Source organism: Poecilia formosa, unplaced genomic scaffold (genome assembly GCF_000485575.1).
Source record: "Poecilia formosa unplaced genomic scaffold, Poecilia_formosa-5.1.2 Scaffold22, whole genome shotgun sequence".
Classification (NCBI taxonomy): Eukaryota; Metazoa; Chordata; class Actinopteri; order Cyprinodontiformes; family Poeciliidae; genus Poecilia; species Poecilia formosa.
The window spans coordinates 571,371-586,643 of NW_006799961.1; the positions used below are offsets into that span (position 1 = coordinate 571,371).

The window sequence follows — 15,273 nt, forward strand, 5'->3', positions numbered from 1 at the left end:
TAGCATAAATTGTAATAGTTGTTTCTAAGAAAGCTTGCTCTTTGCCGTGGTTCCCGATGTGAGATTCTGTTTAGAAATTAAACCAAATAACTAAAACCAACCTGATGCATATTCAATTAATGGCTGTTTATATTCTAACATAAAAGGAACAGTATCTTCTTGTGAAAGAAACAAGCATAAATCTCCTTAAACTAAGATATTTAATCTTAATTAGATTTCAGTTTTTCCTCTGTAAAAGCAGCTACAGTAGCTCGGTGTTGCTACTATTCGCCCTTGTATCTTGTCCCAGTAGAAACACTAGCATGGGAGGGGGCATAATTCTTTGGCATATTTTTAAAGTGTAACTTTTTAAATACTTGCTATAGCTGAGTTTTGGTAACCAGGCCATGTCTAGTAGAGGCAGGTGTTATTTTGAGTCTGGGGATGACTTGAGTGGTTGTTTTATTGTGTGAGCTATTTTATCCTGAAGCTCTGAAAGTTTGGGATTATTTTTATGTTTTACGGCCCTTTTTATGTTCCTCGCCATTATCTTTATACTATTCATTCTTTCATCACGTTTCCCTCTCTTAAACATTTGTATCTTTGTGTTTTTGAGTCCTTACAAGGGGGTAAGAATGTGTATATGTGTATTTGAGGGAGGGGTGTGGGGGGGGGTGAGTCAGGGATGCTGGAGGCAAAGGAGCAAAGGGGGCTGGGGTGGCTTCCGACACTCCCGAGAGAGAGGCAATTTCACAGCTGGTTTGCTCCTTAGGCAGTCAGGCTGAAAATGCTGCAGATTTGTGGAGCAAATTGAAATGGTGTCAGTGCGGGAACAAAGCGCCGAGCTGAATGACGAGGTAGGTGTGTGTGTGTGTGTGTGGAGGAGAGTGAGGTGGGGTTGTGGGGCTCTAAATTCAATAACAATCCTGTTACATTTAAGCCACACCTCTCTGACACCTGTCAGTCAATCAGTATGCAGCGGCCGGCCCGCCCACAATCAGCAGCACATTGTTCCGACGGTAGTGTGTGTGTGTGCGTGCGTGTGTTTTATGTTTCGAGAGAAAGAGGTGGCGCGCGGCGCTTGTGCCGACTGAGCTCGTTCAACCTTGGCAACCGTAACCGAGGCTCCATTATGGGATGTGCATGGTTTGGTTGTTGACTAGGCAGTGCATCAACGGTCAACAGCTGTGCGTGCCATGTGGGCAGCACTAGAAAGCCATTAAAACACACACACACTCGGCCTCGCTCACACACACACACACACACACACATGCGCGCGCGCCGCATAGTTTGCATTTAGCTGCATTAGATACTCTCACCACTTGATTATGCCACAGCAGTAAAAACTGAAATTACAATTACGCACGTTGCCGATTGGCAGGTATAATGGGCACGCACAAACTCGCTTTGCGCGCGGGAATTGTCGGGGGATTCTTCCTGGTGGTAATAATGAAGCACTCGGCGCACACCTGATGGCAGTGTGGGGTCGAGGCTTAGCGTGCCCTCTGCAGTGTAGCTGGGAAATGACGAGCCAATAACTGCAATTAAACATGCAGTATAATGGCTAATCAAATTGACAGCCTCGGCTGTTCGCATGCCTCTCTCACAATGGCTTATCACAACAAACTATTATGAGGGAGGGTGTATCAGGTCTGATCCCCCTCTCTTCTTCCTATCTCTCTCTCTATCTCTCTCCTCTTCACTCTGTTTTTGCTGTCTCTCATGTCTTTCTCTCTCTCCTTCGCCGCTCTTCTCTTTTTCCCTCCCACTGCTCTGTCTAGCTCATCCTCTCAGTCTCTTTCCCCCCCTCTCTCCCTTTGGCAGGCTGTCATGTGGCTCCGCTTAATTGCAGTGGAAATTAACAAAGCAAGCAAATTTGTTTTCTTGCTTTACTGTGTCACACAGAGGAAGGGGGATGCTAGCAGGGAGGTGTAGTCATTTGAGTGGGAATCTTGTTACCAGGTCTATTATTCTGTTTTGCAAGATTTTTTTTTTTTTTGTCCTGTCATGATCCTCAAATCCAGTTTTAACAGCCTGAAATAATGTTTGTTCCTCACTAGTGAGCTACCTCTGTTTTCTAAGGTATAAAGTTTGAGGGATTGGAATATTTTGGGCCTATTTTGAGCAAAATATATATTTTTATTTGGTTTAAAGAGAAATAATTGTCAAAGTAGCAGCCTTAATGCGAGCTCATTATGTTCTCTGAAATGCTCCGCGTTATTGCTTCCTTATTTATTTCATTTAGCATAGAAAGCAATCAATTATTTTAATTCAGTGAAAAATCACTCCAGATTTTTTTTTGTCCAGATTAGTACACCAGTTTTCAGAATTTATATTATGAAGCTTTATGTTTATGTCTGACAAAACATGTTAAAGTTGTAATGTGCTTTTATTTTTTTTTCCTTTCAGGGCTTTTATATAGTCACTAAAAGTGGTATAATTTATCATTTTTCAAAGCCTGGGTGATTATGTTAAAGAAATAGAAAGTAAAATGTTTAAGTCTTTATTCCTCTAATTAGCAGACTAAAATCAGAATGGTCTCTTTTATGTTGCTTTACATTTATATCCTCTTTGATTTGCCACATCAAATCTAGTGACTGGACACATTTGCAGTTTTCTATTTGTCCAGCAATTTTACCTTTGGCCATGTCAGATTTTCAGATCGAATCTAAAAATCCAGACTTTTTTCCAGTCAGTTAACGCACCATGCCAAAGTGATCAGTTGCTTTAACTGGAACAATCTTTGATGCAGAAGGTCTTCCTGAGGGAAGACTTAAAATTGACACCTTTCACTTACTTCAAAGACTGATATGAGTAGTCAGCTTCAAAGGCTCTGTGTGCATCTCTGGATTTTCCATTTAATGGCGGAAATCAAGACGGAGTCATTTTACTGCTTGTTAGACTGTAGAACAGTGATTCTTAAAAGAAAAAAAAATTGAGTATGGCAGCATATTTTGGCATGACTCTTTATTCTGTTTATACAAAAATATATATATATTTTTTTCCCAAACGTGGATTCATATTTAAATGATGTCCTTCATCTACGATTTGTCACAAACAAACTATCAGTTGTAGCTTGAACCTTGAAAGTGAGGATCGTTTCTACGTTTAATGCATGAAGGCGCGACAGATTGAGAGCATCGTTGCAGAATAACGGTGAGGACGGTAGCATCAATGACTTTGTTAGACTGTTGAATGAAGGTACCCCCAACAGCGACAGATGAAAGGTTCGCAGTGTTTTGCATGTTAATGAGTGGGTGATATCATCAAATAAAATATTGATGATATTTTATCATCAATATTTGCTTTGCCATAATTATGAAGTTAAACTAAGGCCCTAAAGAGCATAAAGAGTTGATATAGATTGAGTATGCCTATATATACACGAGTAGATTGTGTTTCACACTTATTTGTATGCATTCGTAATAATTCCTATAAAAAATGGGGCTGACAGACTTTTGTAACATATATTTTACTTTTTCAACCTCAGTGATTAATTTTCAAATCTATGACTTCCTGTTTTCCTTTGGTATAAATATGACATGAATGTTAAACCCATTTGCTTTAGCCACTCTTCAAAGTAGGAAGTACAAGAGAACCTGCTAAATCAGGTGTCCATATGTATGGTCAGTGCAATAATAAATCAGTTCAAATCAACTATAGCTGACAAACAAGAAAGGACCCATGTTTATCTCACCAGCATGTTAAATAGTCCTTCATCTTAGCTGTGCTGCCAACATCTAAGTCTTTCTATGAAATAGGTGACAATGTCCTCAGATCACAGCAGTGTTAGCATACACTTTGTGCTGATGTTAATTATAGCTGCAGCAGTTGAAATGTCTGTATCTCTGGAATACATGACACTGTCGGTAGGGGAAAAGATCAGAACACCTGGTAATAAATAACTCAGTCCCTTCAGATTTTAACGTTTCTCTGTATTTCTCTTACTAAAACTCGCATTTGTTGCAACCTGAGTCTGATTTTTCTCAATCAGACTCATTCACTACTCAATCCCTACTTTATAGCCCAGGTTATTTACTCCGTCACACAGATGGAGGAGCTGCAAGGTTGGTGGCTAGAAATTAAAAAAGAAAAAGAAAAAAAAAAAACTTGAGATCTTCACTGCATAAAATTTTGTAGTAAAAGTACCATAATTTTACAGCGTCTACACGAATGTTTTGTTCTTGATTGTGAAAGCCATGATGATGTACGTTCTCATTATGAGCCTGTGCCGCCATTAACAATGTTCAGGAAGGTTTTCTTCATTCCTGTTGATCACATGTGAGTACATTCAATGCCCCTAAGATTACTGGTAGTTTTGCTTCATTTGCTGGATTTTTGGTACCTAAGCTCCCCGAAGATCTTTTTCTTTATGTGTGTAATGTACGAGTTTTGGTAACGGTTAGACTGCAGTAAAATGAATCCTGGATCCGGTGGGCGAACGCTGGCGTTCACACTTGTGCATGCTGTGAACTTGCGAACCTCTTGATGAAATAACATATACTCTCCCCTGCTAATATGACCTTGAGAGACAGCTGCACAGCCCTGAGAACTGCATGTGTTTTGAAATGTGCGTATCTGCTGCAGGTCAGTGTTTAAATAAGCTCACTATATCTTATATCCTGAGTGTCCGCCCCTGGGGTTGGAGAAAAGCCCAGCATTAATCAGCAACATGAGAGAGGAAATGTAAATGTTTAGTTTATGTTGCACAATTTAAAATACAGAGAGAATACATTAAGAAAAAAAGGAATAATGATAACGATGCAGGAAAAGGCAAAAACACAAGAGTAGAATCCTTCAGTGGATCATAAGTTTATGAAATGCAATCATATATAAAAATAAAAACACATCTGCAATGTATATGTGGGAATTTAAATAGAATATTTAACGCTAAAACAAAAAAAAAAGTTAGTCAGTTTTACAGAAGGCCTGCCTTTTACCAAGCGCGAAAAGTCATTCCAGTGACATTGGATGCTCCTAACCTAAATGTGACGGGACCAGTCGATCTTTTGGAATAGTGTTGGTGACACAGGTGTTATTTAACCCATTTTGATCGCATTAACATTGCTTGTGCTCTCTTCGCAGTACTCAGAGAAGGCCCTGTACAACCAGCTCTGCTTCTACAGCTACATCTTCGACTGGGACTACGCCTGTGCCAAACTTCCAAACTCCAACCACAAAAGTAAGACTCTCGGCTGATTCTCACTCCAGTTTTTGTAGTTAAAGTGAAACAATACCTGCTTGTTTTTGCGCCGTCTCCCCCAGCCTCTTCGGCTTCTAATGGCTTTGGAGCTGAAATCAAGTTAGCAGAGCCGCTGAGAAACTTTGAATTTTAATAACCTAACAATGCTTTCTCACACATACAACATAGCATTAGCAATCAAAGTCTCAACATAAACCTTTTACCCAGGCTGCACTTAAAATATTCACCAGCAACGTGACACACGCACACACACACACTTGCAAGTCGCGGCGCCCAGGCATTGGTTATGGGGAGGGGGGGTTAAGGACATTCAGCTCCTCGAGTCGACAGCCCTAATTTAGGAGACGGATTCAATCACACACACATACAGAATGCAAAACGCTCCAATCACTGGAAGAAAGAAGGAAAGAGCCCTCCATCTCGCTCCCTCTACCCTCACTGTCCATCTCTGCTCCTTTCTCTCCCGTGCTCCCTCTCTCGTTTTTTGTCTCTCTCTCCCTGCCTCTCTTGGACAGGCACTCGTTTGGCTGTGTTGATTGAAAACAGGTTTTAGATTTGGGGAAATGATAGGGCGAGTAATGGGCGCGCTGACGAAAGGATAGCCCTTCTCCTGTAATGGGACATGGAGCGTATATTTCCCCCCTTGGACTCAAATAGACGCTACTCCAACGATCCGGGTGCACTCAGTAGGCGTCAGCCGCAAGGCCTCTTTACCCACAGTTCTCCCTGATTGATGTCACTTGATTAGAAAGGGCCGCCGGGCCGAGTGATTTATTTATTTGATTAAATATTTATGTATGTATGTTATTTATATATGTATGCCCGAGTCTCGCGAGTGTGCGAGCTCCGGCCAAAGTGAGGCAGCAAAGGATCAAGACAGCAGACTTTAAATATAATGTGTAATCAACAGATGACCACTCAGAAAATGGAGGGAGCTGAAATAGAGGGATTGGGCCAGGGTAGAAGAAGGGGAGGAGGAACATCGGTGGGGGGCACTAACATGATTATAGCCTCTATTTTTGCTTTCTTTTATTTCCGTCTTGGCCCAGATGCAAGAAATCATCACCAATCAATTCCTGACTTTCCTCTTTTCTTTAGGTTCTCTTGTGCAACGTGGCGCAGTTGATTTGTGTGCACTTCCTGCTCTTTTTCTGGAGACTCGCTTCCTATACAGTACATTTATATTCGGGGCTACGTTGCATGAAATGTACTCATCATTCACAGGCCACAGCTTTTGTTAGACACTGTATGCCTGAGGGTTGGGAAGCAGTTTGTAAGATTGTATCTAGTAAAAGTCTGAGAGCAAAATCCCTGATAAAAGAGTTTCACTAGGAAATAAATTTAAAAAATGGCTTTTTATTAGAAAGGCCTGCCGGACCTGATTGATGGCAGCCAGAAATTCTTGAGTCTGATCTGCTTCAGATCTGTTACACCTGACCATCTCTGAACTGTCAACCCAATCTTTGCTTATCGGTTCATCTCAGGTATTTTCTAAGAATTGAGGAGATAAATATTTAATAAAAGGTTAAAATCTCACATCCGTCCATCGGTCATGTTTGACCTTAAGGTTGCAGGGGAGCTGGTGTCTGTTTCCTGGACAGGTCTTCATAGAGGACAGGACAAACAAGTTTGATATGGTCCATAATCACTATTTGGAGTGGGTGAATCAGAAAACATTGAAAATGATGACCCATGATGCAGTCAAAGTGACTGAGTGACCTTTGGTTGATTACAGATGTCTTCTGTTCTTGCATTTGTTAAATGTGTCAAATCATCCAACAAAGTTTAGTCAAAGACAAAGGTGACCTCAGTAAATATGCATTGGCTTAGAAAGCTTTATTCCTTAATAAATGGAAGTTTTGCTGATCTGAAACATTTTAAATATAGGAGGGAAAAAAGAGAAAGCAGAAATGCATGCTTTTTGTCGCAGTGTAACCAATTTCCTTGTTAAATAAAGATAATACTCTAGTAACATTTTGTCTAGCCAGATGCAAAACCTGAAAAAGTCTGGTGTCAAAGAACAAAAGCACAGAACCCTGATGTTGAGAAATAAGCAGCACCTGTTGCTTTTTATGACTTGTGTTTTGGCTGCACAAATCAGCTCCGGTTTCGCTCACAAACCAAATGATTCATTTCCAACACAAAGTGAGGAAAGCTACACGTATACACACCTCTTCACGCTGCTATAAAATATAGGTTGAAGGTGTTATCCCTCTGTCCTGGGGCAGTAATACCCCATATTACTGCATTACACACCCGGCGTTCTCACCGCTCAGATTACAAGGAGAAGGCGTACAGTTCTACACACTCTAGGAGTCTATTCAAAAAAAATAATATTTTATCTCTCTGGTGCTGATTTTGGTGAACTGTTTGAGTTGACCAAAATCAGCTAGCAACTACGGGTTGCTAACTGAGGATGCTGGATGCTTCCTGAACGTGCAGGTAATCCATTTAAGTCCGAAGTCGGTTTCCTTTTGTTTTAACAGCCACGCTCGCTGGAGATGCCTCAGCTATCACTGTCGTTACTCTATATTTTCCTCCGAGTGTCGGGTTGGTGTTAGCGTTAGCTCTGGCGGATGCTACAGAGGTGCGGAGTGACAGAGCGGTGATTATGAACGTGTTGGAACACCGTGACACTGATCAACACTGGAAACTGCTAGCTCACTGGTAAAAGAGCCGGTATTTCTACCCGCTCTACCCCCCCTCAGGAGCGCGCTCTCAATCTGTCACTCTCCACGCTGGCCACACACTACATGCCTATATTTACATGCTGGAGAAATGACTTAAGAGTTGCTGGGGTTTTTTGGTCTTTGGAGGGGATTTATCTGAAAGAAAAGCACCAGAATATGTGAGCATTTTCCTTTCGCGTGCCGCTGTTTGCTGAAGGTAAAAAGTGTATCATGACTATACCTGTCAGTTTCGATAATATCTAGGTTTTTATGCTGCAGGTAGCCATGATGCAGGCTCAACGTATATTTTCGACCGCGCTTTTGAACATATATAATAAAAGACATTAATGGAAAATTGCACGGACTGTATGTACAACACAAAAGAGCTCTGACTCAACGCAGATTGTAATTTAGCGGTGTGTTTCTGCAGCCCTCCGCTGTGTGTGTGTGTGTGTGCGTGCATGCCTTCTGCAGACCTGTCTTATCTACATGTACATTGCGTTTTTGTGCCTGATTGCTGCGACTGAGTAAAACATGGAGGTAATTTCATCCGCCGCAGGAGATCTCTAATAGATTACACACAGAGGCGCGCGCACACAATGCGAGAGAGGGAGATGGAGGGGGGGAAAAAAGAGAGAAAAAATGCACGCTGACCGTTCTTTAGCTGGGAACATCCCGTATCAATGACTTTCAAATCATTTTGTATCTCTTCCCTTGTTCCCTCTCTGTCTGCTTCTTTTCTCCTCATCCTCCCCCCCGCCCCCCATCCTCTCCTCCAGGTCTCAGTCTTGAGTGTGGGCAGTATGATTGCGTGTGTGAGCAATAATGTAATTTTGCCGCATTGATAAAATAAAAATTGTCCTTGAGTTGCGCTTTTCTAATGATCCATTTACAGACAGCTTCCCCAGCCACCTTTCGGGTGCTCCGCGCTTAGTCCCTCTCCTCCTCCTCCTCCTCTTTTTCCCACTCTCTCTTTTCTCTCCTCTTCTCCTATTTTCTTCCCTTTTCCATCTTCCTCTTCCACGCTTCCCTCTCCCCCCACCCCCTCCTCCCCTTTTCTCCGCTGATACAAAGCGGGGTGGCAAAATCCACGGGTGCGATTGTCAAATCAATTATTCATTCTGTGCAATTACACTCACACAAAGAAGTTTCCCCGTGCTCCGAGTAGTGATTAAATTAACTGCTATTCCAGCTGCCCGTCGCCACCAGCCTAATAGAATATTCATGGAGGCGGCCGACAGAATGGCCGATCTCCATTAACTTCATCATGCTCACTTAATTACAGGCTTGTTATTGTATTTACACCTAGTTAGAGCGTGCAGAGCCCCGATCTACTCGTGCCCGGCTCCACCGGAGTGTGCGCGAGTGTGTGACAACACCTAGTTAGAGCAGAGATAACCTCTGATAGGCTCACTGAGCGCGCGCGTGCACATGCTGGCCCCCAACATGAGTGTCTGTGTGTGTGTATGTGTGTGAGCGCGCGTAAGAATGAGTCCAAAACATTTGTTGATTTTGTTGTCTTCCACATTTGTATGGTTGGGGATCCCCAGATAGGCTTGAGCGCCATCAAGAAAAGTAAGTTTCATTGTATCACAGTGTTTACATAGAACATGGCAGGAACTACATGCAGGTATGTAAAGCAGAAAAAATAACATTATTCCTACTGAATAATAGATATCAGAGTGGGCGGAAGACGAGAAGAGAGCTTGAAACTCCCACTTTCTTCAGTCTGTGAACACATCAGACAACATGTTGTTTGGTTTTCAGTAAGACCGTTAAGTTATGGAAGTTGTTTGAGGTATTTTTCAAGTTTGGAGAAATTAGAAAATGAAACTAAATGGAATGTAGAGAAATAATCGTATTTTGTCAATTATGTCTGCATGTTGAGGGAAGATATGAATGCCTGACTTTGCTGTCCATCTATCCTGCTTGGGAAAAATTGTTGGATTTTGCAGAGGAAGCCTGGATTTCTCTTTTGTTTATTAAAAAAAAAAAGTCCATCCTACTTTCATGCAAATTTTGAGCAAACTTTAAAAATGTCGCGAAAAAAATGCAAATTACGCATGCTTCCATCTAATTCCAGCACGGCTGCAATAAACGCAAAGTAAAGTTCATCAGGCAAATGTTTTTCCATCTTCCCTCTAGACCTTTGAATCCTTTTTGGAAAAGCCGAAAACCGCATCAAGTGAGCGGAAAAAAGTTGGGGGGTTTTCCGCTCAAGAATTAACGAAGTTATTTCAAATTCATCCATCAACCTTTTTTAATGCCGTACTTCAAAAGGTTCCTAAAGAGCATTGACGGAAACAGTTTGTGACGCATATGATCATCGTCTTGCAGCTCCTTCATTTTCATTTGTATCCTAAGCTTATATGTGCATCCATCCATTTTCTAAGCCGCTTTTTTCACTCTCATTCAGTTTTGATTCCAAAGATTATAACTTATGAGTTTGAATCGACAGATCAAACCTCAGGGAAAATTGGAAGCTAGCGTGGGTCAAGAAAAACCTGATTGGTGCATTGGCAGCTTAAACGGTGATAATAACAATGGTGTTTACTTGGTGCTTATTTGCACAGAATGTTTTACTGTTCTGCTCTTTGGCTGCATTCAGAGTAAAGCAGTTCAGTTTATTAGTTGAGCTATCTGCTCCAGCAGCTTTACACACATTTTTATCTTTACAAATGTATTTTAAAAACGGTTACCTTTAGTTTCTCTCCTTAGAATGACTTTTGCGACCTGGAAGTTTTTCAAGTAGCTGAATTTTCCCTTTTCCTGTTGCTTCACCCTGCTGAACGGCAGTGTGCAGCAACAGGTGGGGAAGGGCGTGTAATGCACTACTCTGTGCTCCTTACATCCTGGAATCTCGCTTTAAAGGACTTCAAACCGTAGAAAAGGTGGAATGGAAAATCTCTGTGTCTTTAAATCTGTCACTTTTTTTCTTTTTTTTTTAAAAATCGGTGTTCGGACCCAAACCTTTTCTCCCCCCACCCCAACGTCACCCTCAGCCCTTTCCTCCTCTTCTTGCACCTCCCTCTCCCTCAACAGTGGAGACTATTTATTTGAACCGCGCTCCTCACCGTGCTCCGACTCGCAGAGAGATCTCTCTGTCGTTCTTCTCTGCGACTCTTAAATCGTTCTTTTTTTTTTTTATTTTTTTTATCTGTTCGCCACTTAGTGATTGGGTTGGGGGGGGAGAAAAAAAAAGGAGTGAAGGAGTGGGAGGGAGGGGAAGGGGAGAATTATTTTCTTCTACCTTTCAGAAAATGATGACATGATTGCTTTCGCTTGATCATGCATCATCACCCCCTTTCTATTCCCCGGATAAATAGTCTCTCCCTGCTTCTCGTCTCCTCTCCTCTCCTCTCTCTCTCTCCCCCTCCTCTCCCTCTGTCCCCGCCGAAATGAGGATTATCTGGTAATAGTTGCTGCTGCCGTTTCAGTCAACCACACCATCTTCCACACATGGACGCGAGCACATGCATGTGTGATTGCTGTTTGACGCGTGGATGTTTTTTAGCGGCTGAGTTACTAGGCTTTTTAAGTGTTTAACTACCCGCGTTATTGTGTGTGTGTGTCCTTTTAGTGCGTGTGGCCGCTGTGTGTATCTAACCTTTGTTCCTCTGTGCTGTCGGTGGGCCGGTATTTATCCAGTAGCCACTAATGCAGCAGACAGGAAGGACGAGACGGGGAGATATGGACATGGAGGTGGCGAGGAGATAGCAACTGGCCATATGGACGACTTGGTTTGTGTGCACATTGGAGCTAAACTAAAACAGACCAGTAGACAAATACCAGGCTCTATTATGGGCCTCTCTTCTACATGATTAGCTGGTCTTTATTTAAAGTACATCTCTAAAGATTAGCACGATAATTGGGTCTTATTAGGAACCACAGTCACTCACAAATAACTAAAATCTGCAAATACTTGAGTTGCCCTCTAAAATCGCTTACAACTGCCTATTTTAGTAAATCAAAACATTAAATATACTTTAATATGCACAATGGAGGCCATCTTAGCCCTAATTATGTTTACAGTCTTCCTTATCGTCACTCTTGGGTGTGCAGCAAATCAGTGGCAAGAAAAATGAATGCCGTTTCTGGATTGGCAGCCAATAGCTAGCCAGTATCAAAAGGTGGTGTGCAACACAAGAAATATTTAGGCTTTGTTCACACAAAACATCCTCAAATACGACTTTTCTGTTTTCCAATCACAAAAAGATCCACGTAAACACAGCAGTGTTCCTTAAAATGACTTTAAAACCTGTGCCAGCCTGCCACAGGGATGCACCAACATGGAGAAAAAGCTTAGAGAATCTGCAAACAGATGATGCGTTTTGGATCGAGGGCTAAACCAGAGGTTGAGGCTGTGACATCACTGCTTTCATAAACTTGTTGATCTTACAAATAAACACACAGAGAGAGAGAGAGAGAGAGAGAGAGAGAGAGAGAGAGAGAGAGAAAAGTTTCATTTTAAGAGGTTTCGTTTGTATTTCTGATGGGTGAAATGGTGCTTTTCAGTTTCGACAGATGATCAGAAAAATGAAGATATCAGCCAATGACATTCGTAGTTTTTTTTTTTTTTTTTTTTTTTTTTTTTTACATTCATTGCAGCATTGAAACGTCTATTTCCACCAGTTGGTAGTTTATTTATCATGTACTCTACAGTGCTAGCTAGCTAGACTATTATGGTAGCAGGTGTAGGTAGTGTGACTTCGCCGTAATGTGGGAACGCGGCAAACCAAACACAATGTTTACTATGAGGGAGAACTTCCTTTAAAAAAAACAACAAAAAAAACAGCTCATCTCAGATCACTGTTATATCCACTGTCCTCCTTTGTGTGCTGATGGTGTTATTACTTGGTTTCATTCAGACTTGGTATGTCAGTATATTGAAAAGGTTTGCTTGCTTGTGGTTGCCATCCTGTCCCGGGGAGCCGTCCCTCCGTCTTCTCTTTGGCCTTATTACAGCCCACCTGAGGAGATAACAGGGACGAGGTATTGACTCCATGCTCTCATTGGGCTTTTTCCATCGATCTCATGATCCTGCGTGGGCGCATGTGCCATCGACCCATCAGTCTAATTCTGTGTGATCATCCATCCGCTCCTCAAAGTAATAGCATTACTTTCAGACGGAGCTGGATCGGTTCGCTTTGCAGTTTACGACTGAAATGATCCCCGAGTGTTTATGACGAGGGATTGTTAGGTTCACTGTGAAACTCTGGCATTGTATCACAATATGTTTCTTTTTTCTGTCTTTGCAGCCTTTTTAAAGAGACCTAGCCCCGCACGGCAGGCGTATCTGAAGCTGAAGGAAGTCCCAGACAAGGCTTTGGCCACCAGTGGCTACTCTGAGGTGAACTTGGCCAAACTCTTCCAAGCTTTCTCGTCGTTCAAATGAAAACAATCTGCAAGGACAAAAACATCCAAGAGCCGCAGACATTTAAATCCTCCTTCGGTTTGTAAATAACAGCGTGATTGGTGGGCCGCCGATCTTCTTTCTTCGCCCTGATGGGGCTTCTTGTGTTCCTTAAAACACCAATCACACCTCTCCTTTTCTCCAGTTTCCTCACGCACACACACACTTTCTCACAGTCATGACTTGACCCCATCACCCTTACTCTGTATGGTAAAGGGGAGCAGCAATCATACCTAAATGACAGTCTATTGTATGTGCAGAAGCTAGCTGAGCCCAGATGCGTGTACATGTGTGTGTGAGTGTGTGAAAATGGCTTCTCCTTAGAGCAGCTGGTGTACTCCAGGAGCAGCTAATTAGCCAATGATAGTGACCCCAAGCCACTGAGACCACCGGACGCCCGCAGCGATCGGACACTTGTTCTGATTACCACCATTCACGCTGCGTGTGTGTGTGTGTGTGTGTGTGTGTCTGTGTGTGTCGGATCAGGGGATGAAAGAGAAAGGGCTGAGGAGGATACAGGGAGTGTAGGGGTGAGGAAGGCCACACGCGCAGCTCCTTGGCTCTTTTGTCCCGGTATCGAACATCTGATCTGCTTCTCCCTCACTGCCTCTGTTTAACTCAGGCCAGGTCGTCTCTCTCATTCTTCTTCTACCCTCTCTGTGTTTTAATACATTTTCTACGATACTGTAGCAATTCCGAGTCTTGTTTTGTAATGGCCAGAATGTGGCATATTTTGATATTGATGTTTTAAATAAATAAATAAAAAACTTAATAAAGAACTTAATCATTGAGAACTCTCTTCTGTTGTTCTATAAATGTATTCAATTCTATTTAATAATCACGTACTAAATGGTTTTATGTCATCTATTAATTTGTTCCATTTTTTTTGTTATACAAAAATCTTAAGTTAATCCATAATAAAGTAAAAAAAAAAAAAAAACATGAATTTATTTATTACCTGTGCAGCTCTAGAAGGTTAGATCGACTGCCTGATTATTGATCTGTAGGGAGGGAAAGTCGCCTTATTGATCCAAAGGTCCTGCTTTTTGTGAAAGTTCATCTCAGGATAATTGTAGCTGATTGAGAACATTAGGGAGCAGTGTTTTCTGCTAATCATTCAGGGGACATGTAGGAGTTGATTTTCACATGATTAAGAATATATATGTTGGGCCTAAATTTCAAACACAAGTGTAATAATACCCAAACGCACAACTCTCACAGCACGGTGGTGGCAGAAGAATGCTGCGGGGATTCTTTTCAGCTGGAGAAATGAGTGCACGATGGCCATCCTGGAAGAAAATCTGTTGAGACCGGAGAGACTTGGAGCGGATTGTGAGGTTCATCTCCCAACAGAACAAAGGTCCTGAGATAAAATGGCTTAGTCAAAGTATGGATCTAATTCCAGCTAAGAACCAATGGCAAGACTTCAAATTCTATATTAACAAGGACTTTCTATCTTATACCTGTTTGCAAAGAGGAATGTTCAAATGTTTCATCTTTTAGATGTTGAAACCTGGAAGAGAGAGAGAGAACGTAAAAAAAAAAATCCACTTGGAAACTTTGCAAAAGCTGCTTCTAGAGTACTGACTACAAATCACTTTGTGTTGGTCTAAAAGCCAAAAAAATCCTCATAAAATTGAAGTTTATGGCTTTACTGTTAAAAAATAATTTTAAAAAAGTGAAAAGGGGGATCTCCATATTAAATGAAGTGACTGAGTCATCACTGCACTAGCAGAAAGCGTTAGCCAACGTGGAAGGAACAAGTTGAATCTGCTTGTATACCGAACATCGGTTGAAATCTATCACGTTTGTTTTTCCCAGCCAGAGATCAAGAGGTCGAATACGATAAAATCCGACTGCTATATAATTAAACGCGTCAAACTGACTCCCACTTTTTATGCTTGATAAATATTTTTGATGGAGGGGGATTATCTTTTGTTACATTTAATTGTAAATCCATCCTTTTAGCTCTGAGAGACAAATAATTTACAGTATCGGATTTCGAAAGA

At 41.7% G+C, this 15,273-nt stretch overlaps 1 protein-coding gene across 2 annotated transcripts in view; it reads left to right on the top strand.

The window, feature by feature from the left end:
* pola1 (polymerase (DNA directed), alpha 1) overlaps window positions 1–14,055 on the top strand; it is a 59,170-nt gene extending 45,115 nt beyond the window's left edge. For both annotated transcript variants that reach the window (XM_007547848.2, XM_016669351.1), the window contains exons 36-37: window positions 5,065–5,161; window positions 13,110–14,055. In XM_007547848.2, the coding sequence (XP_007547910.1) occupies window positions 5,065–5,161; window positions 13,110–13,246 (234 nt within the window). In that variant the 3' untranslated portion in view covers window positions 13,247–14,055. The remainder of the gene's footprint in view (window positions 1–5,064; window positions 5,162–13,109) is intronic.
* Window positions 14,056–15,273: the final 1,218 nt, after the last annotated feature.